Source organism: Giraffa tippelskirchi, chromosome 7 (assembly GCF_054371585.1).
Source record: "Giraffa tippelskirchi isolate mGirTip1 chromosome 7, T2T-mGirTip1v1.2.pri, whole genome shotgun sequence".
Lineage (NCBI taxonomy): Eukaryota > Metazoa > Chordata > Mammalia > Artiodactyla > Giraffidae > Giraffa > Giraffa tippelskirchi.
This window is the reverse complement of record NC_137281.1, coordinates 7,928,923-7,953,083: the sequence shown is the minus strand read 5'-3', so window position 1 is coordinate 7,953,083 and position 24,161 is coordinate 7,928,923. Positions and strand designations below refer to the sequence as shown.

Here is a 24,161-nt window from a genome sequence, read left to right as displayed (position 1 = left end):
GTACCTCAGAATGTGATCTTATTTGAAAATAGGATCATTGCAGACATAATTGGTTAAGATGAGGTCATTCATGTGGGCCCTAATCCAATTTGACTGGTGTCCTTACACAAAGGGACATTTCGGACCCACAGAAGGAGGGAATGCCATGTGACGATGAAGGCAGAGATGAGGATGATGCTTCTGCAAGTTGAGGAACACCAAAGATTGCCAGACAACCACCAGAAGGTAAGAAACAGCTCTGGAATAGATTCTCCCTCACCATCCTCAGAAGGAACCAAGCCTGCTGACACACCTTGGACATCTAGTCTCCAGAACTGTGAGATAATAAATGTCTATGGTTGAAGCCGCCAATTGGTGGGACCTGATTACAGCAGCCCTAGTGAACTAATACTACCCCTTCACCGTCAGACCTAGGAGTATAGGACCCCAGCCTCCTCCCTCACACCCCGGAGCCTGGGCTTTCACTGCACCTAACCTGGCTGGGCTCCATGCAGTACCCACCCTGGGCAAATGTGCTGCATATCAGTTCAAGAAACACCAAATGTGGCAGCAGGGAAAGAGGCAAAACCTAACCCTCTCACTCACCTTTTCTCCATCCCCCACAACGTACATGTGACCCTAATGCTCTCATCACCTTAATTCTTAAGCTAGGAGTCCACACAGCATCCCAGCTGAGTCTCCTGACCCCCCCACCTCCAAACTACATCCCTCAAAGACACGAATCTGGTACCAAGGTGCAGGGCAGGGGGCCAGGGGTGCAGACAAGTGGAAGTCAGGAGATCCTAGATGCAAAGACAGAAAACAAACCCAGTCAGAGGAAAAAAAGAGAAAGATGGAGATGGAATCAGTCAAGGACAAGTCGAGAAAAAGAAATCAAGGCAAAAAGCCATGACAGAAAGACATCACAGAAACAGGAAGGTGACAAGGAGACACAGACAAGGAGAAAAAAGGTAGAGATGGGAAGAAGCTCAGACAGAAATAGAATCAGATGGGAAGAAAGGCTGAGAAAAAGACACAGATGGAGAGATGGGAAAATAAAGACCAAACTGGGACCGGGTGGAATGGGGAGCTGAAGGGAAAAAAAAAAAACAAAATTTCAGTGAAGAATTTTGATTAAGGTGAAGGCAAGAGAATGTCAGGGAGGTAGGTGGTCATACAGAGAAAGAGGTAAACTGAGGCACAGTCACCATGGGCAGGGAGATAGATGGGGCAGGCAGTGCCGTTCTGAGGTGTGTGGGATGTGGCCACAATCTAGTGTGGGTGCTGGCAGGTCATTTCTGAGCACCTCCCTCAGCAGCATTGGCCCTGAGACATCTGGCCACCATCACAGGCCACCTTGCAGAAACCCGGCTCTGCCCCATTCCTGAACCCTCACAGACTCCTCGTCACCTCTTGAATTCTAAGTTGAGACTGCGGTAGAAGTCAGTGATGCCCACAGCAGACACAGAGCTAAGATCCAGAGACGTGGGAAGCCCGGGGTCTCTGCCATACAGGTATTTCTGCCTTCCTGAGCCTCAGTGTTCCCATCTGTCAAATGGGGCTGTGAGAATGGACGCATCTCCTGGACAGCCTCCCCTCTTTGCCTCCCGAAACACACACATGCCCCACGTTCCTCCAAAAAGTTGTTTTTGTCTTTTTTAAATAATGTGAAAATGCCACGCGAAGGTTTGAACCAGAGGCCCCTCCAGGGGCCAGGCCGGAGTGGAGAAGGGGAGACGCGAGATGGGGGGGTGTCCAGGTCCCCGAAGCCTGCGGCCCCTGTCTGGGGCTGGGAGGGGGTAAGGAGGGGCCTCCGCTGTGCAGAGGGGCTCCAGGCCCGAAAGAGTTCAGTTCAGTTCCAAGAAAGGCGGCTCTCCACGGAGGGGCAAGGGGTTTCCTGCCTCATTTGGCACCGAGGGGGTCAGGGGGCTCAGGGGAGCCGTCTGGGGGGCTAGGGGGCGGGGGGCCAGGGCCTCCCGTTTGGCACATGGTGGGGGAGGGGGAGGGCCCAGTCTCGGGGGCCTCCCCGGAGGCGGTATCTGTGGTGGTGGCAGTGGCTCCATCGTCCACAGAGGATTCTACTCTCAGCCCCTCTTCTGGGGGTGCAGGGGGGTCGAGTCTTTGGGGAGTCAGTTCTCCACGGGGCCTGAAGATGGAGGAAGAAGAGGGAGAAATGGGATTACTGGGCAGAAAGGCTCATGGCTTCCGGCTCATCATAGTGAAAAACCAAGTTCTCATTGTGGCCCACAAACCCCCATGGTCTGTCTGCTGTGTCTCTTTTCTGTCTTCATTTACTCCCTTCCCCAACTCAATCTGCTGCAGCCACACTGGTCTCCTTCCTTGCTGTTCCTCCAAGCACAGTCCTACCCCAGGGCCTTTGCACTGGCTGTTGCCACTACCTGGCACACCCTTAAGCCCTTCCCATAGAACTCAGGCCTCCACCCATGTGCCCCCTCTTCAGAGGCCTTCTCCGGCCGTTCTCAGTCAAGCAGTCGTTCCCCACCCCTGATTGTTTTGTTCTCTTTTTGTTTTTTTTCTGTCATGTGGCATGACTTCCAGGATCTTAGTTCCCCGACCAACAATCAAACCCAGAAACCCAGACCCTCAGCAGAAAAAGCGCTGAGTTCTAACCAGCAAGGAAGTCCCTGAACTATAGTTATGTTCCTTCACGTCTCTCCTCTGGGATAATCTCAGTCACTGTCAAAGAGCTAGCTTCCGGTCTGCTTGCCCCTGTAGAACGAAGACCTGAGAGGATGGGACTGCATTTGGTCACTGCTGCATTCCCAGGGTCCAGTAGAGGCCCTGCACAAAGTGCCCCCCCAGCCAAAGTTTCCCACCATGACCCCTCTCATGAAAGGAGAGCTGCTCACCCATTCAACAGATCCGGAAAACCGAGGCCCATGGGGTGAAGACTGTTGATGAGGGCTACATGCTAGACAGCCTCCCACTACAACTCACACTTCTCACCTGAGTCATCAGCCTCACTACCAGTCCCTGAGCCTCAGTTTCCCCGCTCTTTGTTTTGTTTTATTTTACTTACTTTTAGGCCTCATTGCCTAGTTCATGGGAGCTTAGTTCCCCGACCAGGGATCAAACCCAGGTCCCCCTGCAGTGGAAGCGTGGAGTCCTAACCACTGGACTGCCAGGGAAATTGTGGTTTCCCTCTCTTTAAATGAGGATCATGACCCTTGTGTTTTTTTCAAAGGAGTAGGAAAACTCTGGGATTTGTAGCATCACTTAGCACCCAGGGAACATATGTGATGTGGGCAGAGCCAGGCCGAGCACAGGGGTCTGAGGCAGAAGGGGGCTCTGCTTAGCCCCCAATCCCAGCCATAGTCTCTAGAAACTAGCTCAGCAGCCCAGCTGCAACGGGAATGCCTAAGGACTGAGTAAAGGGATTTAGGGTTTTGTATGACCTGGCCGGAGAAGGCAATGGCACCCCACTCCAGTACTCTTGCCTGGAAAATCCCATGAACGGAGGAGCCTGGCGGGCTGCAGTCCATGGGGTCACTGAGTCGGACACGACTGAGCGACTCCACTTTCACTTTTCACTTTCATGCCCTGGAGAAGGAAATGGCAACCCACTCCAGTACTCTTGCCTGGAGAATCCCAGGGACGGGGGAGCCTGGTGGACTGCCGTCTATGGGGTCGCACAGAGTCGGACACGACTGACGCGACTTAGCAGCAGCAGCATGACCTGGCCAGCCCTCCCGCTTGTCTTCCAGTGAATAAAGGTGAAGTCATCCTGGACTGCCGGCCCTGCCATCCTCAACCCTGATTCACCACTTGGCTGGTGTCCCCATGCCCTGGAACCCATCTTATCCTGTCCTTGTGGGGGCCTCCGAGAGGACCTCTAGGAGGAAGTGACATTCGGGGGTGAAATCTGAGGAGGCTGCCAAGTGAAGAATCAGCCCGCAGCCCGTTCCTCCTGCCCTTGACTCTCTGCATATCTTCTCTCCCTCCTGGACACTCGCCCTGGCCTCCTCCCCATCCTCCCTGCCTCCCTTCGCCTCCACAAGGCCCGGGAGAAGTCTTCCTACCCCTGGGACTGAAGCTGCTCCTTCTGTGTTCACAGTTCCCCCATGGCTTCCTAGGGCTCCCAGAACAAAGTCCCCACCCCTCAGCCCACCCTCAAGCCCACAAGGTCCTCCTTGCTCTCTCTCACCTCCCCCCACCCACTTCCATCTGCCCCACTCTCCAAGTCACCCCCAGACACACCCGCTTCCCTTCTGTTCCATGAACCGGCCAAGCTCTCTCCTGCCTCAGGCCCTCGGCAAGCTGTTCCATCCGCCAGAACACTGTCCCCTTCCCCTTCACCTAGTTAACAACAACCAACCCCTCAAGTCCCTGGTTAAAGGGCCCTTCCATTACTGAGGACACAAAGCCCTTTCCTCTTGGCATCTCCTTTTTCAGCGACCCTGAGTTTTGCACTTACTCATTCACCGTGGGACTGTGGGGTCAGTGCTGTGGGTGGGATGGAGGGGGGGCTCACTGATCTTGCCCAGCATGGAATACCCGCCTTGCCCAATGCCTGCACAGCTGATGCTCAGTAAGCATCTACTTAATTAAACGCAGTAACAGCTATCAGTTAAAGACCACTGCTGCGTGCAAGGGGAGGATTAAACCATTTAATCCCTTTAACAATCTTATGAGTTAGATCCTGTTATCCTCCTTGTTCTATAGAAACTGAGGTACAGAGAGAGAAAGCAACTCACCCTAGGTCACCCAGCCAAGAAGTGGCAGGGCCAACACTTGGACTCAGGCTCAGTATAGGGGAGCCAGGCAGGGAGCCCTCCCTGAAAAAAGCCGGTTGCCCCTTCCACCTGTTTAGCTCTGTCCTCTAGGAACACCTCCACCTACCTGGCCCAGGGCAAGCCCTGCATCCAAGGATGTTCCCCCGAGGTGGGTGAGGATTAGCAATATGACATAAGTAAAACTCAAGAAAGGAACCTGACAAAATCTGACTGCTGGAGAAGGCATGGACTCAGAGCTAGGTTTGTACCCTGGCTCCTCATGCCTCCCTACTTAAGCCTCAGTTGTCTCTTCTGTAAAATGGGGATGAGACTATGGGAGTCCATCCTATGGGATCATAGGCAGGATTAAATGGATTAAGATGTTGCAAGCAAACTCTAGGGTCTATGTGAGTGCTTGTTGTTATCGCTATGGGAATCCTTGGCCATGGCCTCTCTGCTCTTGTTCCTACTAACTAGCTTGAGCCTTCTGGTTTCCTCTGTCTCCTTGCCTGCCTCTGACAACCTGTACCCTCAAACAGAGAGGGGAACAGAATCATGCAAGTACCAGACAGGAATCTGAGCCCAAAGATGGGCAAGAAAAAAAGAAAAAAGAACAAGAAAGAAATGATCTGGGACTTCCCCGGTGGTCCAGTGGTTAAGGCTCTGGGCTTCCACTGCAGGAGGAGCGGGTTCCATCCCTGGTCGGGGAGTTAAGATCCCACTTGCAGCGCAGTGGAAAAAAGCCATGTAAACGGGGACAGAGAGAAACTGGCAGAGGTGAGGCAGGGCCGAGGATCTGAAGCACGGTACCTGCGGGCCGGGCGTCGGGGGCCCGGGCGGGGGGCCCCGGGGTCTCCAGCGCAGGCGAGACGGAGAAGCGGGAGAAGCACAGGGGGGGGCCTGGCGGGGGGAGGAGGGGGAAATCCTCCGCCCACTCGAAACTGCCTCCTAGCATGGGAGAGAAGAGGAGGCGGTCAGACCCTCAGTCCCTCCTTCAGCACTGCAATATCAACTTCGGCCCTCCGACCCCGCCCCTCAGCAGGCCCCGCCCACCACTGCCGGTGCCATAGACCCCGCCCCCAACCCTGCCCCGCCCCGCTCCGCCCCGCCCCTCACCAAAGCCGCTGTCGTTGCTGGGAAACCCATCTCCGGGGGTGGCGGGGTGGGGAGGCGTCGGGGGCGCTGGGGGCGTGGACGGGTCCGTGTCCCCCTCGGGGGGGCCCTGGACACTCAGCTCGTTGGTTGGCGTCTCCTGTGAGGGCAGATTAAGAGAGGCAAGGAGGGGGACGGACTTGTCACTGCATCCCAACAAGCAACAAACCCTGCTGACATTTCTGGGGCTTCAGGCATCCCAATTCACATTCTCGCTCTCTGAAGATCCCCTACTCTGCCTTCGAAGCCGCAGGCTAGCTTTAACCTCACCCCAGCCTGAGGCTCTTCCCTCGACCACAGCTACACAGTCCACCGCAGGAACTGCCTCTGGGCTCCTTAATGCGCTCCCTCCACGGAAGCCCCTAACCCAAGACTATCTCCGTAAGTCCCGCCCTGATCCAAGACCATAACCATGTCCTAGATCTCGGCTACAGGCGTCCAAGTGCTGGCCGCAGAACTACCTGCCCCTATGGTCTTCCAAACCCCTAACCCATTGTGAGCACCTCCGGACCCTCCTGTGAGCACCTAACCCGCCCTCTGAAGTGGCCCCGCTCCAGCCCTCCAAGCCTCGCCCCTTTGCTTCAGTGCCCTAGGCCTCAGCTCTTCACCCTGTTTTCACTCATCTCAGGACCTTAGTATGGCCCGCCCCAGTCCACAAGCACCGTTTTCTTTTCAACAGTAACCTCTCAGGCTAGTTACTTTTAACACAATCCCCGTTTCATTAGTTCTGTCCCATCCCTGAACCCACTTACTGCACTTAGCATCTTAGCACTACAAGCAGCATCTCTTAAGCCCTACCTGCAGCTTCTCCGTGGCCAGCACCTACTGGATAAGATCACTTCCATCCTGAGCCCGCCCCTCAGGCTCCACATCCTTAGGTGTGGGCAAACCCCGCCCCGAACTTCACTAGGCTCCACCCCACTTTCCGACCACGCCCTAATCTTCTCACTTTCTCCTTTGTTGTTTTTAGTCGCCAAGTCAGGTCCGACTCTTTTGCGACCCCAAGGACTGTAGGCCGCCAGGCTCTTCTTTCCATGGGATTTCTCAGGCAAGAATACTGGAGTGGGTTGCCATTCCCTTCTCCAAGGACTCTTCCTGGCCCAGAGATTCAATTCGAGTCTCCTGCATTGGCAGGCGGATTCTTTACCACTGAGCCACCAGGGAAGCCGTCCACTTTCTCCTTAGCCTCTGACTAGCAGGTTCCACGCTTTTCTTCGGGTCCCTTCTCTTCTCCAGGCCTCTCTCTAGCCTTCCAGCACCCACACCTACCCCAGGCCCCGCCTCTGCTCTGGACTGGGCCCTACCCCCCGACCCCGCCCTATCCCGCCCTTTTCCCCTAGCCAGTCTCCACCCTCAGCCTGCAAGCCCCTCCCCACCTGGGGCGTGGCCTTCATCCAGGCCCCGGCCTCACACTCAAGGCCTCATCCGGTCCTTCAAGTCCCTCCCCATTCTCCAGCCAATTTCTCCCACGCCCCGCCCCCACGGTGCAGGCCCCGCCCCAACCTAAAAGCAGGCTTTATCCAGGCCCCGCCCCTCCGCAGACGCCACCCGGGGGGTCCCCGGCCCGCAGCGCACCTGGTCGAAGAGGTAGACGGTCACGTCCCCGTGGAAGGAGACCATCTTGCGTTTCCTCTCCAGCTCGCTGTCCTCGGGTTCGTCGGCCCCGCGTGGAGACTTGAGCAGTCCCCGCAACGGGCGGGCCGCGTCCGCGTCGGCGCTGCTCACCACGACGGGCACTGGGGCTGCCCGTGCTCTCCCGGGGCCCCGCGGCCCCGCCGCCGCGCCCGCTGCCGCCGCCTCCTCGTCCTCCTCCTCGTCCTCGTCCTCCCCGTCCTCCTCCGACGGCCCCGGCGCCCCCGCCCCGCCGGCCTCCCCGCCAGCCGCCCCGGCGTCCGCGCCCTCCCACGGGGCCCGCCGCGGGCCCGGCCCCGGGAATGGCGTGAGCGTGAGCGGCGGCAGCGCCAGCGAGAGCCGCGAGAGCTTGGCTGCGAGGGGAGAGACTCGGTGAGCTCCAGTTCTCGGGGAAACTGAGGCGTGCCCTCCCACCTAGCACAGTCTGCTTCCACCCTTGTGAACCAAAAGGTTTCACTGGGGTTCTCCCAGCAGAAGGGGAGCGATCTTCCCCCTAATCCAGTGCTTAACTCTCCCAGGACTCCCCAGTGCCCACAGCACAAAGCCCCAGCTTCTCCCCAGGGCCATCAGGCCCCAGTGCCCAGGCTCTGCCGACCTCTCCTGGCTCTGTTGCCCCCTCCTTCTGGCTTGACCTCCATCCAGCCACATGGGCCACCCCCCATTCCTCCCACCTCGGAGCCTTTGCATAGGCTGTTCCCTCTGTCTGGAAATCCCTTATAGAATTCAAGTCATATTCATCATCCAGCTCTTGTCTGGACTTTTAAAGCCTTCACGGATCTCCCAGGTCAGGCCAGGCTACCCGCTCTGTACCCCATGGTACCAAGCACCTCTCCTTCTGAGCAGTTGATCTCAGTATAGCACTCTAATTCTTCGGCACTGTGATTAATGTTTGCCTTGCCACAGAACAGAGACTGAGTCGTGCTCGCTATGGCTGCATTCCCAAGCCCCAGGTACACAGAAGTACTCAGTCAATATTTGTGGGATTAATGAATGAACGTTCCCTGCTATACAATGCTGACCAAGGTACTTTCTTTCCCTTTTTGGCCCTGCATCGCCAGAAAATTGGGGTGTCTAACCCCCAGGGTCCTTTCCCTGCCCTATGACTCCTTAATCTTAGCCTGCGAAGAGGGAGGACTTCAGGCCCCTGGAGGAGGAAACCTTGCTTTAAATCTCAAGCCTACCCTGCTCTCTTGCTATGTGTCCCTAGGCAAGCAGGTCCACCTCTCTGAGCCTCTGTTTCCTCGCTGGTAAACGGACAGGGGCCACCCATTCCTCCATTACTGCATAAGTGAACTGTGTGCCAGGCCCTGTGCAGGGCAATGGTGGGAATGAGAAGAGGATCAGGGCAGGGCAAGGAGAAAGGTGAATGTGGACTGAGTCACTCTGGACCCCTCATTCACTCTACTCCAGCTTCACCAGCCTTTTGTTATTCCCTGAACATGCCAAGTTAGTACCCATCTCAGTGTCCTCTACCTGAAACATCCTTCTCCCAGATGTCCACCTGGTTCACTTCCTTCATGTCTGCTTATAAGTTGCCTCCTCATTGAAGCCTTCCCTGACCACCCATCTTAAGGTGATGGGGTGGGGTGAGGCTTTGTAGAGGGAGCTATCAGGGGCTTGGATACCCAGAGGAAGTAAATGGTTAACAGTCTTTAGAAATCAGGAAGGCATCCCCAGGAAGGGGAAATTTGAGTGGGCTCATGAAGGATGAGTAGAAGTTCACTGTTTTGTTTTTTTTTTAAAGTCTATTCCCAGTCTCTTCTCACCCAACACCAATCCCCCACCCCCACCCCAGATCCTCTGAGGCATCTTAGTTGCTCATCCTCTGTCATTTTCATGTGGCCCCGAGTCTTTTCTGACATAGCTGGTTGCAAACTCTCCACAACAACCTTGAGGAAAGGGTAGTATTCTAATACCATGGGTTTGAGGAAGGAAGGTTCTATGCCCAGTCCCCTTTGTAACCTTTTCCTCTTGAATCTCAGGCTCTTCTGGCAAACAAAGATGATAACCCTTCCCTGAAGTGTGGCTGTGCCAATATGAAACTGGCCGGGTTATACCGGTATAACGTTCATACCAGTATTTTAGGAAATGAGGCCTCCAGGTGATTCGAGTGGAACCACAGTCCTTGATCTCTCTCTCTCTCTCTTTTTTGGCTGTGCCACATGGCATGCCGGAATCTTAGTTCCCTAACCAGGGATCGAACCTATGCCCCCAGCAGTGGAAGCTTGGAGTCCTAACTACTCCTATGTCCACATCTAAACAGGGGCCATTTATCATTACTCTCCATTTATCTTCTCTTATTCTGTTCTTTCTCTATGACAAAACACCCACTGTGTTCCTGTCAAAACTCATTTCAAGAAAAGGGGTTTCTCCTAGGCTTTCAGGCCACCAGTACCATGGTGGGCAGGGCAGGGTCTGAGGCTCCCTGGGTCCCAGCCCTGGGCAGCTCAGAGCCCGGCACCTGGGAGGCCTGGCACACTGATGAGATACTTTAGCTTGGTGGAAAGTTGAAGCCAGAGATCATGCACTGGCAGCCCAGCCCACAGAGAGGCTTCATTTGAATTAGTTTCCACCATTAAAACACCCAGAACTCTGACTTAAAGGGGGAAAGCAGCAGATTTGGCAATACCAGGTGGGCATTCCCGAATGAAGCTTAGAAATGGCTGCATTTCCTCCCCAGCTGCCACCCCACGTCTCCCAGCTCTTGTTCATTCGTTCATTCCCTTTTATTGTCTGTCGCCCTTCCCCCGCTCAGCATCTGAGTTTGCGATCCCTGGTTGATGTGAATCGTGATGTAACAGCTGGTGCTTAGAAGTGCCAGGCATTGGGTCAAAGGCTTTGGAAGTCCTAACTCATGTAACTCTCGCCATCCTCTTAGGTAGGTGCTATCCTTGTCTTCTGCTTTTGGCAGATGGGGAAACTGAGGCATGGAGTTTGTCCAAGATCACGGAGCTAGAGAGGGGCGGAACCAGGGTTTGAGACCAGGTAGTATGAATCCAGGGTCTGCACTGGTTAGCGGGCTGACCTGCCTGGTACCTGGGAGGCTGAGCTTCTCAACTGCACCCTACCTCTTGGAAAGAGCTGGGCCTCGGCCCCCAACCGCGCTTCCATGCTCCCAGCAGCCTGCTCACCTTTGATCTGCTCGCTGTTCCCCTGAGGGGGTCCCAAGTCCAAGAACAGTCGTGGCATCTCGGGGCCCTTCCTCTCGGGCTTGGGGGGGTCCCCGTCTCCGCTGGGTGCCGTGTCTCCGCCGGCCCTGCTGTCTGGGGCCCCGGGCTCTCCCTCGGAGGCCGCCTCCGGCCTGACTCTCGGGGGCGCTGGCTCCGGTCTCCTCAGCGGCGCTTGCAGCGGCGGCAGGGGCAGCTGTGGCCTCGTGCTGTCGGCCCATCCGGCCTTTGCGTCCGCGCCGCTTCCGGGGCCGCCGCCGGGGGCCATCCCCGTGCCCACTGGGGCTTGGCCCCCACTCCCGAGGTCCAGCCTCCCAGCCCCGGGGGCTCTCGGTGCCCCCCCAGTCTCGGGGGCTCTCCTCTCGGTCCCGGGTTCCTGTGCCCCGCTCCTGGGGGCTGGGCCAGCGGGGCCAGGGGCTGTCTCCCCGCCGTTCAGGGCCAAGGCCACTGCGCCGGGCGCCGGGGCTCTCTCCAGTGAGGTCTCTGGGGCTGGCTCCCCGTTCGTGGGGGCTGGAGCCCCACTCTCGGGCATCTTCTCCCAGGGCCCTGGGGCTCTCCAAGGCCCAGTCTCTGGCAGCCTCTCCGGGTTCCTGGGGAGTCTCAGGCCCCCATTCTCTGACCCCTCCTCGATCTTTGGGGGTGTCAGTCCTCCATTCACCAGCACTTGCTCTTCTCTCTCTGGGGGCCCTGGGCCCCCATTCTCCAGCACTGTCTCCTCTCTCCTTGGAGGTGGCAGCTCCCCATTCGCCAGCACTTGCTCTTCTCTCTCTGGGGACCCGGGGTCCCCATTCTCCGCCACCTTCTCGTCGGCGCCTAGGGCTCTCGGTCCCCCGTTCTCCAGCACTGTCACCCCGTTTACCGGGAGGCTCAGGCCCTCGTTCAGGCTTGGGGCTTGCTTCCCGCTTTCCGGGACTGGAGGGTCCCGGTTCGGGCCCGGGGCTTTCTCGCAATTCCCGGGGCCTCTCCCCGTCTTCCGGGGCCCCTTCTCTCCCAGGAGGTTCCTTGTCACGTCCTCCCTCAGGGACATCAGCAGCTGTTCGGTGCTCACTTGAACTACGAAGGTCGGCTTCTCCCGGGCCCCCGGGAGCGGGAGGGGACCCGGGTCTGGGGGCGGCCGGGGCGCTCCCGGGTCGGGGGGCTCGGGGGGAGCCCGTGGTCGAGGGACCCCTTCCTCCTCTGCTGCTCCCCCGCCGGGGAAGGCTCCCTCGGGGGAAAAAGGGGTCTCGGTCTCGTAGCCGCTGTCCCCCGGCTTGGGGCCCGGAGACGACAGGCCTGAGCCGGGACTGGCCACGGCCGAGGAGGGGTCGGGGGACACGGCTGGGTCCGCGGGGGCCCGGGGAGGTGGCGGCGGGGGGGGGGGAGCGGGAGGTGGCCCCCGCCCGGGGTACTGGGGCGCCGCCGCCCCCATGAGGGGGTCCAGAAACTCGGGGGGGGCCGAGGCGGGGGGGTTCAGGGGCAAGTCGGCCAGAGAGCCCCGCTCTGCCCGCAAGGACGAGTCGTCCTCTGGGGGATGGGGGCAGCCAAGAGCAGGGTGGCCCCCCCAGCCTGCAACGGCATCCCCCCGCTCCAGGGGCAGGCAGGAGCAGGCCCCCTCGCGGCTGCACAGGGGGCAAGGTAGGGGACCCCGGCGACTGGGGCCCCCGCCAAGGCTGCTGCTGTCTTCCCCCGGGGAGCTGCCCTCCTCCTCCTCCTCCTCTTCCTCTTCGGCCCACGGGGCGGCCCCCCGCTCCCCCAGCACCTCGGCAGGGTCTCCTGCCAGGGTCTCCCCGGCGCCCCGGCCCTCGGGGTCCCAGCCACTCAAGAGGAAACTGCCGGATGCGGAGGACTGGGCCGGGAAGGGCCGGGCCGCTGGGAAGAGCGGGGAGGCCCAGGTCTCGGACACCAGCTGAGGGACCTCGGAGGGAGCCTGGGGGGCCTGGGGGGCAGGCACTCCTGGGTCTAGGGGGTCCCAGTCATTGGGGAAGAGGGGCTCCGGCGGGGAGCCATGCTCCTCGAGACGGATGTAGTATTCGCTGCTCACGGAGGGGCTGCGGGCACTGATGACCGGCAGCACGCTGGGCGTGGACAGCGCCTCATAGAAAGGGTTGGAGGGGTTGGCGTGGGGGGCCGGGGGCGCGGATGCCGGCTGCCAGGTGGGTGCCCCCCCGCCCCGGCCGGCCCCCCGCCGTGCCTTCTCCCACAGGCACTCAAGGTTGAGGCCACCGCTACTCTCGGTGACCGTGAGCACGTCGTCGGGGTCAGCCCCAGGGAAGCCATCCAAAAGGGGGAACGGAGAGGAGAGGGTCCCCGGGCGGGGGGCGCTGTGCTGAGGGGGCCAGGGCCAAGGGAAGGGACCATCTCGGGGTGGGGGTGGCGGCGGCGGAGGCCTCGGGGGCCGCTCAGAGAGCAGGTAGGTGAGCTGCAGCTGGAGATCAGAGGCTGAGGGGCGTTGGGCAGGGGGCCGCCAGCAGGACTGCAGGATGTCGTACCTAGGGGAGAGGGAGGAGGCAAGAGTGAGCAAGGCAGAGTCCCAGCTGCGGGGGTGGGGGGGCGGGGGGGAGGGCGGTCCTCAAGGGAGGCAGAGACCAGGTGGGCAGACACCCAGGGAGACGAGTCAAGACCAAGAGAGGGGAATTCCCTGGTGGTACAATGGTTAAGACTCTGTGCTTCCACTACAGAGGGCACAGGTTCGAGATCCCTGGTCAGAGAACTAAGATCCCACACGCCCTGCCCTGCAGCCAAAAGAAGAAAAAAAGACCAAGGTGGGAGACAGAAATGAGAGAGAGAGGGACAGAGACCTAGAAGAAGAGAGGACAGCAAGGCGCAGTAGGGAAATGATAGTTAAGTGACAGTTAAGGTGGCCTTCTGGTTGGGTTACTAGTTTTGGAATCAGAGACAAGCAAGCAGCGGAGGTCTTCTAGGGTCAGAGAAACTCGGTTTGGAGACCAGCTGTGTCACTCCATGCTTCCGTTTCCCTTCCTCCAAGTAGCAAGCAGATGTTGGCAGAAGGGGCTGGGGCGTCCCCACTCCAGTTTAGGGCTGGCAGCACGTGATGTAGGTGCGCAGGGGAGAGTGTGACATGAAGTGGAGGATTCTGGGATCATCCTGGGCTGGGAGGTGGAAGGTCAGGGGTCGGGGGTCAGGCCCCGCCCTCACCAGTAGTCCGCATAGGGCAGCTTGAGCCTCGGCCGGGCCAGCTTGACGTGCTGCTGCCGGACGACGAAGGCCAGGACCTCCTCGTCTGACAGGTGGCGGTAGGGCTGAGCCCCAAACTCAAACAGCTCCCATAGAGTCACCCCTAGGGACCTGCAGGGATAAGAGAGAGATCAGAGCCCCACCCTGACCCTCCAGGGAGCCGCCCCCCTCCCCGGACCTCAGTTTCCCCATCTGTAGAACCTGTGACCCTTCCGCCTTCCTTGCCCTCTGTGCCCCCCGCCCCCCTCACCAGATGTTGCTCTCGCGGCTCTGGTCCACCACCATGAAGGTCCCGTGCAGCTCGCCAAGGAGCTCGGGCGCTGCCCAGCGCAACGGGATCCACAGGCGCTCGGGGGTCAGGTAGTAGTCCTCCTGGGTAGGGCAGGCCGGGGAGCGGTCAGGCGGGCCGGGGCACCCTCTGACCCCAACTTGCCCCCTTCCCCGCCCTGATGGAGGGCAGCCCCCACCTTGTAGTTGCTGTGGGCCAGCCCGTAGTCTCCGATGCGCACGGTGAGGTCGGAGGTCAGCAGGCAATTGCGCAGGGCCAGGTCGCTGGGGGCGGGCGAGGGGGCGAGGTAAGAAGCGGGCAGCTTTGGGGAAGCCCGCCCCCCTACATAAGAGTGTGCCCAGCTTCCCCGCACTGCTCCGTCTTCATTTTCTCACTTCTCCTCTCCTACCTTGACTCCTCCCCCTCCCCACACAGCCCTCTCTCCTGTGACCCCGCCTCCCTCACTAACCCCGCCCCTTTCCTGACTCCGCCCCACCGAGCTTGACCCCGCCTCTTCCCCCCCATCGTTAGTCTTCCCCCGTTTTGTGTCTCCCCCTCCCACTCAAGCTTCCTTCCCTCCTTAAGCCCCTCGCCCTCCCGCCTCGCGCCAATTCTGCTCGTTGGCTTCCGGGCTGCCACCTGTGCACGTAGTTGTGAGAGTGGAGATGTGCGAGCCCGCGGGCGATTTCCAGGCCCATCCTCTGCAGTGTCCGCAGATCTCGAGGGGGCAGCTCAGGGGACAGACCCTCGGGGGGCCGCTGGGCCCGGAGGTAACGCTTCAGGTCCCCCTGGGAGAGAGGGCAGGGAGGGGTCAGTCCCACCGGCCCCTCCCAGGCATCGACATATCCAGCCAACCCGAGGCAAGGATGGGGCGGCCGCTGCACTCATTGGCAGCCCCTCTGGGCTTCAGTTTCCCCTGCTGCTGAGAAACACATGGTAACTGAACCCACCCTCCTCACGTGCTAGTCAGGGCGTGCCACCTGGGGTCCCTGTTTTCCTGTTTAGTCGCTAAGTCGTGTTGACTCTCGCCACCCCATGGACTGTAGCCTGCCAGGCTCCTCTGACCACGAGATTCTCCAGGCAAGGATACTGGAGTGGGTTGCCATTTCCTTCTCCAGGGGATCTTCCCAACCCAGGAAAGGAATCCGGGTCTCCTGCATTGCAGGCAGATTCTTTACCGACTGAGCTACAAGGGAAGCCCATCCACCTGGGGACTGAGGGCTCATCTAAGAGACGCTATCTTGTCACAGGTGTCGCTATGATGATGTCATTGCGAATGGCCCTGAGCCCCCCACCGGGTCCAGCTCCTCACTCTGCCCCTCCCCCTCCCCCCACCCCGCGACCCCCCCAGACCCTCACCAGTTGACAGAATTCCATAATCAGCAGAAAGGGCAATGTCTCCACGCAGACACCCAGGCACTGGAGGACATTGGGGTGTTGCAGGCTCCTGCGTGGGGGTGGGAGTTGCCTGGGTCAGGAAACAGCCCCTTCCATCCGACCCCAGCCCTGTGTCCCACCGCAACCTCCCGGCAAAACCAAACTGTTGCTTCAACCTCTTGGGTCTCAGTTTCCTTACTTGAGAGTTAACCCCTCGCCACGCACACATACACACTCCTTCTCCATATCCCCATCTCAGGTCCATCCCACTGTCTCCCAGTCTCCAAGCCAGACCCTCAGGCACCTCCTTGCCCCTCCTTCTGGCTCACCACCCCCTCAGCCTTTCTTCCTGCCCCCTGATTCTTTCCCCTCCCCTCCCACAGCCCCAGCTCAAGCCTCCTCCTCACCTCCTGGACTCTCTTCCCAGCCTCCCTGCCTCCAGTCTCTCCCTTTCAGTCTGTCCCTGACCTGATGTTCACCTGGTCACGACCCTCCATGGCTCCCCAGTTGCCCTGGGACAGAGCCTGGCTCACTCCTCAGTCTTTCCTGCCCCTCTGCCTTTCCCAGCATCACTCTTCAGCCCCGTGTACATCTCCCTAGACTCACAGGTGCCTGCTTAGGCTTCAAGCCTTGTATACCTCTCTCTGTGGAGAACACTCCACTCTCATCAAAGTCCTTCTCGCCCCTTAGTGTCAACATCATTTCCTCAAGAGATATCACTGCCCTTCCCTCAACACTGGGGGATGCCCTTCCTTTATCCTCTCACTGTGGCTAAGGGTCAGGTTGGGGGAGCGGGTTTCTGAATCCTATCTCCACCTTTCCCAGGTATGTAACCTCACAGAAGTCACTTGGCCTCTCCCTCAAATGTAAAATGGGGATGGTCATAGTAATCCCCTCATAAAGTTGTGGCAAGAAATTTAATAGGATCAGAGAGGAGCTGGCACGGAGTGAAAGATCCTCACTATTACTGCTGATGTATTTTACCATACTGTCTGAGTCTCATCTCGCCCTGCATTTTGACTGCATTCTCCTGCCTCACTGCCTTTGTTCCTGCTGTTCCCTCTGCCTGGAACACGCTTCCCACCGTGCTTTGTGAAACGGATTCATCTTAGTCAAGCCTGCCTTTCCCACAGTCCCCATCCCAGAGCTCCTCTGTCTCCATCACACCCTGCCTTATTTCCTCAAGGCACTTGTCAGTCTGTGATATTTGCCTGTTAAAATTTATTTTCTTCACGGGTTCATTTATTGTGTGTCCCCTCCACTAGGTGGCGAGCTTTACAGGACAAGGATTTGGGGCTTTTTGTGTGTGTGTGGCCAGATCTTTTTGTGTGTGCCTAGACTAGTAGGTGCTCAATAAAATTGTGTAGCATGAAGGATTTTACCCTGATACATGACCCGAGGGTCTGTGGAAATATCAACACATCCCGGGCTTGTAGTCCAGAACCTGGCTCAAGGAGGGTAGAACAGTGTTTGTTTCACTGGGGCCTGGCAGGAGAGGGGTGTGTGTGTGTGTGGATAGCGGCTTCTGCTCCTGCTTGGGAGACAGCTAATGCTATACAGCTTTCCTAAAGCACCGGCATGTGCTGGGGCTTGAAAAAAAAAATGACTGGAGATCCCATCATGGGGAGACTTAGGATGGCAGATATAGAAAGAAGCTTGGATCCATTGCACACCTACTAATCTGAGCCAAGGCTGGCCCCTTCTGTTATCAAATCCTCCTAACAACCTTGCTAGGCAGGATGATGTTTCCCATTGGATCCATGGGAAAAGGGAGGCTCAGAGAGGTAAAGTAACTTGCCCAGGGTCACATAGCTGGTAACGGGCCAGAGCTGGGATTTGCTCTCAGGTCTGTGGTTCATCCAGCAAACATCTACTGAGGGCCATCTTGTAGCTGGGTGACAAGACGGACCCTGAGCTGCCAGTATAGTCCTGCATTCTCCACCTGAACTTTCTGAGAAGGTGGGAATGTTCTCCATCTGAGATGTCTTAACGTGGGAACCACTGGCCATATGTGGCTCCTGAGCTCTTGAAATGCGGCAAGGGTAGCTGAGGAAGACATCTTGAATTTGACTACATTTTATTTAAGATGAATTTAAATAGCCATATGTGGCTGGTGCTTGCCAGCATGGGTTGAGAGAGAGAGAGAGGCAAGTCAATGGGTACATGGGTGAAATAATGACAGATTAAGAAACACGTGATGAAGAAAATACACAAGTTGATATGATGAAGCATCCCAGGGCCCTCCTTAGGTGGGAGTGTATATGAGTGTGTGTGTATAAAGGAAGGCCTTTCTGATCTGAGACCCAGGGAGGAGAAGGGATCCCATCATCAGAAACTGGGGGTGGGTGAGCCAGGAGCAATATTCCAGACAGAGGGAACAGCAAGGATGGTAGCACTGAGGCTGGTCTGTGGGAGGGTCAGTGAACAGGGCCTGTGGGCTGTAGGGATGATTGGGACTTTGTCCTGTGAGTCACAGGAAACCATGGGAGTTTTCAGAGGAAAAGGTTCATAAAATCTCAGGGCAAAGTTCACTTTTACAGCCCTCTGTTAAGAGGTGCCCATATACACACCTTCTCCATGCCTAGGCACTCAATACCCCACAGGGCATATATGAGCAGAGATGTAATTAACCCTGATCTAGAAGCTCTTAGAGTAGAGACCAGGCAGGAGAGGGATAGTGTCCTGTCTTCCCAGACCTCCCAGTTCAGTGGGGACAGCCGTGGGGGGAGTAGCCATTTGGGGCAACCTCTGTTCTGTGATTGAGATTCTGCCCTTCTTAACCCACAAACAGGGGCCCAAAGAAGGGCCCACCATCATGGACTCTGTGCCAGGCAAAGGCCCATTTTGCATCCTCTCAGCTGCCCTCTACATGAGGCTGCTCAGACTTTCTGGACTCCCTTTCTAGATGAAGATACTGAAGTTCAGAGTGGAGAGGGACAGATCTCCAGCTCAGCTTTTGCACTGTTCCCCTTGCCTGCATCACACTGCCTTCATGTCCCTGCCTCTGGCCTGATTAAAACCCCAAGGCTCAGGGAGAGAAATGCTCTGGATTGACTGGCACAGCCAGGAAAAGGTACATCTGGGATTCAAAATCCAGACTTGGTCCCACACTGTACTCTTCCTGCTTCCAAATGTTACCGCCATGAAGCACAGTTTCAGATATTCAGGCCTTCAGGGCTCCATGTCTACCTAGAAGTCCCCATACCTGTACGGCTGTGCTTCCGAGATGAACTTGCGCTGCTCCAGGGGCCCTGCGCTGGCTCGAAGCTCCTTCACCACCACCTGGGCTGGGGTGTAGTCGGAGAAAATCTCTCCCAGGATCACCTGCTCGAGGAGGACCCAGGAGTCAGTGCCTGCGGATTCCCCAGCCCCATCCCAGGGAGTGTCCTCCACCCCACCATATGGCTCCCAACTTCCCTCTCCAGCCTCTTCTTTCAACTCCCACCACCCTCGTATCCCCACCAGACTTGGGGTGGGAGACTCACAGGCCCAGAGTCCGATGGATGCAGGGACGGGTGGAAGGATGGACAGACGGACGCGTGGAGAGCCGGATGGCGAGGCGGAGTGGTCAATGGAGTGAGGAGGGAGGCGCTGACCGACAGATGGAGGGGATGGGGTGGGTGGGAGCCGGTGAGAGGTGAACAGAGAGGGCAATGGGTGGGCCGAGGGGGCAGGGGGAGGAGGCAGGGGGCAGATGAGAAGTGGTGGGAGCAGGGGGGATGGACACAGAACAGGAGTGTCGCCCTGGATTGTGTGGAGCCCCCACCTCCCACCCCCAGCCCCACTTACTTACCTTCCCAAACCAGCCACTTCCAATCTCCTGTAGGTAGCTGAGGTGCTGGCGGCTAAGGCCCAGGGGGGTGGTCATGTCTGGGGTGGGGGGCAGTAAAAGGGGAGGCATCTGAGCCTCTCTCCCTCCTAAGTGCCACCAACATCCCCCAACTCAGTGAGTGGGGACAAGGGTCAAAGCAGACACAACAAATGTCTTTTCATTGGCTGCCCCAACATTCCATGAAGAGATCTCAGTCTCCTCATTGGCTGCCCACAAGTTTCCAGTATCCAATCCGTCCTTCCCTTTGGTGTCCCAAGATCCTATGACTTGACTTCAGCCTGCCATTGGCTCTGCCTCTGACATTAAGATCTAGGCTGACCTCACCATGGATTGCTCCGCAAGAATCCCCTAATCTGGTTTGGGATTAAGCAACAGCTTCTACCAAGATGATCTCAGAGTTGCTTCAGGCTGCTTCCAAGATTCCAGGGCTCCCACCTCGGTCTGTCCCTTTGATTCCCTTAGGGAGGGCTGTCAGCTCCTCCCACCCTGTCCGGTGGGGCCACGGGATCCCAGTCAAGGTGCAGGGCCATACCTGAGTGTGATGGCTGCGGGGCAGGCATTGGCAGCGAGACCTCAGCCAGGGGGAGAATGTAGACATCAGGCAGTGACTGTGAGGAGGAAGTCTCCTCGGCGGGGGGCGTGTACTCCCCGGAGCAATCCTCCCCTTCAGGGTTCTCAAACTCCTGGGGCCAGGAGGGGTGACGGGTGGGAGAACACAGGGCTGAGACACGCCATGGTCCTTCTCATCCATATTATCCCCACCTTTCTCCCAAGGGTCCTCCAATCCCAGTCCAATTCCCATCCAGAGTTGGATCTTGCTGTAACTTCAGGCCTGAAGGGCTCTCAGCCTCATTGCCCGGCTCCCCTTCCTACCACCTGGGTTGGGGTGGGGGTGGGGTGTAGCGGTGAAAAGCCTTGCTGGAGTGTTCCTCCCCATCTTAAATTCCCTCGTGCACCTCACCTTGAAGCCGACATCGCCCCGTTTGCAGCACAGACAGGTGAGGAGGAGGAAGATGAAGGCCAGCAGGCCAGAGCAGGAGATGAGGACCACGGCATAGGGAGGAGCCAGAGGCGCCCGGCCCAGGGCGAATCCGTCTGTGGGGAGAGGGCTGGGCTGGGCTCCGGTCTTCACGCCCCTGGCTCCCGGATTCCTTGCCCCTCCCTGTCCAGCCAGTCTTGACTACAGCTCCCATGATGCTCTGCAGCCAGGGGCCCTTTGGCAGAGGAGCCGGATGGCTCGGGGCATTGTGGGAGTTGTAGTTTGGGGCCTTCTCAAGTGGTTGGGTTGGGGGTGGGGTCCCTCCTCTCGCCCCAAGCTGGGACCCCCCCCACCCCCACCCCATCACCTCACCCTCAGGCTTGGAAGAATTTCAGTGAGGACTGAGGGAAGAAGGAGTAACAGCGGAGCCTGGAGCGCTCAGAATTTAAAATACGCTCCCATGACAGCCTTCTTACCCCCTATTTGAAGTAGAGGATGAGCCCCCAGATGCAGGCTGGGAGAAGGTGCTCGCCCAATGCTGGACCCTAGTTATGGGGGTTGAGGCCTGTCACTTTTAGGGACGCTTGGATCACACACATGTCCTCTGTCCCCAGCCCCAGGTCCCAAGACGGGAGCTCCGCAAGCCTAGGGACTCCCCCAAAGCTGGAGACAGCCTCCAAGGCTGTGTCCCCTTTAGAAATAGTATTCCTCCTCTCTGTCCCCAATTCTCCCAGAGGCCCTGACCTTCCCCGGCTTTCTGCACACACACACGCGCGCGCGCGCGCGTCTGCACACACACACGTTGCCCGAACGGACCCCCTCCCCACCCAGCCCCCAGCCTTCCTCCCACAGGCCCTGCTGACAGAGGCACCATTCCTGCGCCTCCCCAGGCCCTGGCTCGCTGCAGGAAGACGCCACACAGGTGACGGAGCCGGAGCCCCGCAGACAGACCCCGGGGCAGGCCAGGGTGGGGGTGGGGGCCACTGGACAGCCGGATGGCCCTACAGACTCACCGGGGTGGGCCGGGGACGCCAGGCAGCCGGAGGCGGAGACGGCCGCGAGGAGGACGAGGGCGCCGGGGGCAGGCATCTTGTCGAGGATGGCAGGGAGGTGGAGGTGGTGGCGGCTGGGGAGGAGGGGGGGGGCGGGCCCTCAGCCCCCAGCCATGGGGACCCGCGCGACCCTGGCCTCCCCCCGGCCCAGGAGAGGGTCAGGAGGCTCAGGACAGGGGGAGGGAGGGGCTGCTGACAGGCTCAGGGACCCCCCTCCCCCTCTCTGAAGGGACAGACAGATGCAGGGATGGAGAGACAGACAGAGGAGAGGAGCCGGGGAGCCGGGGTTGCTGGGGTGGGGGGGAGAGGGTAGCGGAGGGGGGGGCGAGAATGAGGGCCCCGCCCCCGAGGGCGGCCGGGATTGGGGGAGCAGAGAGCCTGTCAGAGGAAGGGTGGGAGGAGGGAGGAGGGAGGGAGGATGGGGCGTCGTCATAGCAACTGGCTCCCCAGTAGCATTGGCTGCCAGGAGGGAGGGGAGGGGGAGGGACAGACAGGGACCAGCAGACCCTCGTGTAGGGGGGGACCCAGGGCCCACCGTGCCTGGCCCGGACACTGCTGTGACATGCCACCAGCACGGACACGTGTGCTCCGCGCCAAGATGCAGATGTCAGACAGGCACACGCAGCCCACACATGGCTGACCCACGTCGCAGAGACCCTCACAGACAAGCACAGCACGTACAAAGGTGGACGGCGCTCGGCAGAAGGGGACACGTACACGTCACACACAAAGACGTGGGGATGACGGGCTGCACTAAGAACGCACAGGCAGGCCGGCCCCCGGCACAGATGCACCAGGCCACGCAGGAACGTCAGCGCATCACAAAGACCCACACATGCCACAGACAAAGTACAGCCCCAACTCCATAGACACGCACACCACACACAGGTCCACGCAGACACCGTGGTGACACACCAAGGCACACAGTCCTGAACACAGACGTTTCACAAACAAGTGGGCAACAAAGAAGACCAGCAGACACACACATCACACAAATACAGACATCACTTGCATGGAGACACACACAGGATACACACTAACACAGACACAAATATCCCGTGCACAAATATACACAGATACACAGCAGATACAAGGAGAAACACGCATATTACATATGCGAATACACACAAATACACAACACACACTCAAAGATACACACATCTCTCACACAGACACATTTCACTCACATAAATACAGAGACACAAGTCACACACACAGATACACATATACAAGCACAACTCACCCATGGGTATAGATGTACACTACAAAGAATATACAAAGCAACACAAATCATGTACAAAAATACACACAAATATATTACACTGATACATACATATCACATACATATATACACAGCCACACACATTATACGTACAGAAACACGCATAGACAACACAGGCATACACACTGAACACACAGATACATAAAGATACATCACATACCTTAGCACACATGGGCACACACATCACAAATGTATACAAATTTCACACAAGGTTACAAAAACACATTTCCCCAGTGCAGTCACACATTACATACACAAATACGCACACGCATACAGAACACATACAAAGACACGCACACACACATCACGAATACCCACATTTCCTATGAGTTTGTGCAACCTTTACACAACCAGAGGTGCTTGCCTCATACAGAAGATAAATGATCATAGTTTATTTATTTATTCTTAGGAGCATTAACTGAGTGCCAGGCATTGTTCTCGGCGCTTTACACATATTACTTTTAAATCCTGACAAATGCCCTCCCAGACACATTCTTTTATCATTCCCATCTTACAGATGAGGAAACAAGGCACAGCGAGGTGCAGACATCTGCCCCAAGGCACACAGCCGGAAGTGACTGAGTGGGGACTGGAACTTGGTCCCTTAGGGACACAGACAAAACAGACAAGGACGCACACATCACGTGCCAGGCCGCCGCCGTCTCGGGGTCACACTCCCCCACCCCCGCCCCCGCACAGCACCCAGAGCTGCAGACACACCGGAAGCACGGGCGCCCACCCTGCGCGCGGACTTCTCTGTAGTCCCTGAGCCCCTGCGCTGCGTCCCTCTCCGCTGAGGCTGGGCCGGAGCTGCGCATCGCAGGCGCAGCCTCACTGCACACCGCGGAGGCGGCCCAGACACCCCATCCCCAGCACGGCCCGCCCCTGCCCCCGTTCCCCAGCAGGTGTCCAGCACCCGCGGGTCCCAAACGCAGCCAGCGCAATTGGGACTGGCAACCCCAGGGGAAGGGGTGGGAGAGGGGTTCAATGAGCCCTCTTGGAGGGGGGCGCTCATTGGAGAAACTGAGGCAAGTTCATCACACCAGGAGGGGTGGGAAGGAGGGGGTGCCGGGACCAGCGCTGCAGGGTGGACTGACCATATGTAGGTAGAGAGTACGGAATTGGGGGCTGGGGGATGAGGAAAGATGCAATTATCTGCCCCTGCGGCTTAAGGGCACAGACTCTGGCGGGAGCAGAGGCTTATGGGAAATGTAGTCCCATCCCTGAGGCTTATGGGAGATGGAGTTCTGGTTCCTCCAGAAGGGAGGCTCAAGTTAATAGTCGTCTGCCCGCTCGCAACCCCCAACCCCGGAAGAAGCCTCAGGTGGGTGAAGTAGTAGGAGTCGGGGCTCCGCTGCCTGGATCATTGCAAACGAGGTGGTCAGAATTCTTGAGTCCTAGGGAGCGGTACAGGCAGGATTGCAGTCCTAACTCTGGCCTTGGCTTGCCCTTAGTTCATTTATTCACTAAACGTTCATTAAACCCACTGTGCTCAGCCAGGACCTATGCCAGAATTTGCGGGTGCAGCATATAA

The 24,161-nt window shown here is 58.1% G+C and overlaps 2 protein-coding genes across 4 annotated transcripts in view; one reads left to right on the top strand and one right to left on the bottom strand.

Annotated features, from left to right (window-relative positions):
- Positions 1 to 1,609: 1,609 nt before the first annotated feature.
- Positions 1,610 to 21,952, bottom strand: LMTK3 (lemur tyrosine kinase 3). Its single transcript, XM_081515385.1, has 16 exons — positions 21,881 to 21,952; positions 21,307 to 21,419; positions 20,276 to 20,409; positions 19,847 to 19,997; positions 19,276 to 19,352; positions 18,688 to 18,806; positions 15,465 to 15,552; positions 14,745 to 14,893; positions 14,305 to 14,389; positions 14,088 to 14,209; positions 13,799 to 13,948; positions 10,628 to 13,131; positions 7,440 to 7,849; positions 5,829 to 5,964; positions 5,523 to 5,660; positions 1,610 to 2,125 (listed from the first exon to the last, which is right to left on the bottom strand). Exons 1-16 carry the CDS (start codon positions 21,907 to 21,909, stop codon positions 2,109 to 2,111), a joined length of 4,422 nt encoding a protein of 1,473 aa, XP_081371511.1. The 5' UTR covers positions 21,910 to 21,952; the 3' UTR covers positions 1,610 to 2,108.
- SULT2B1 (sulfotransferase family 2B member 1) overlaps positions 20,841 to 24,161 on the top strand; it is a 76,647-nt gene continuing 73,326 nt past the window's right edge. Inside the window, exon 1 of one of the 3 annotated variants that reach the window (XM_081515397.1) lies at positions 20,841 to 21,215. The gene's annotated coding sequence lies outside the window, so the exon portion shown is untranslated. Of the gene's footprint in view, positions 21,216 to 23,852; positions 23,952 to 24,161 lie in introns of those variants that run through there. The other 2 variants (XM_081515396.1, XM_081515395.1) reach the window with 2 other exon arrangements.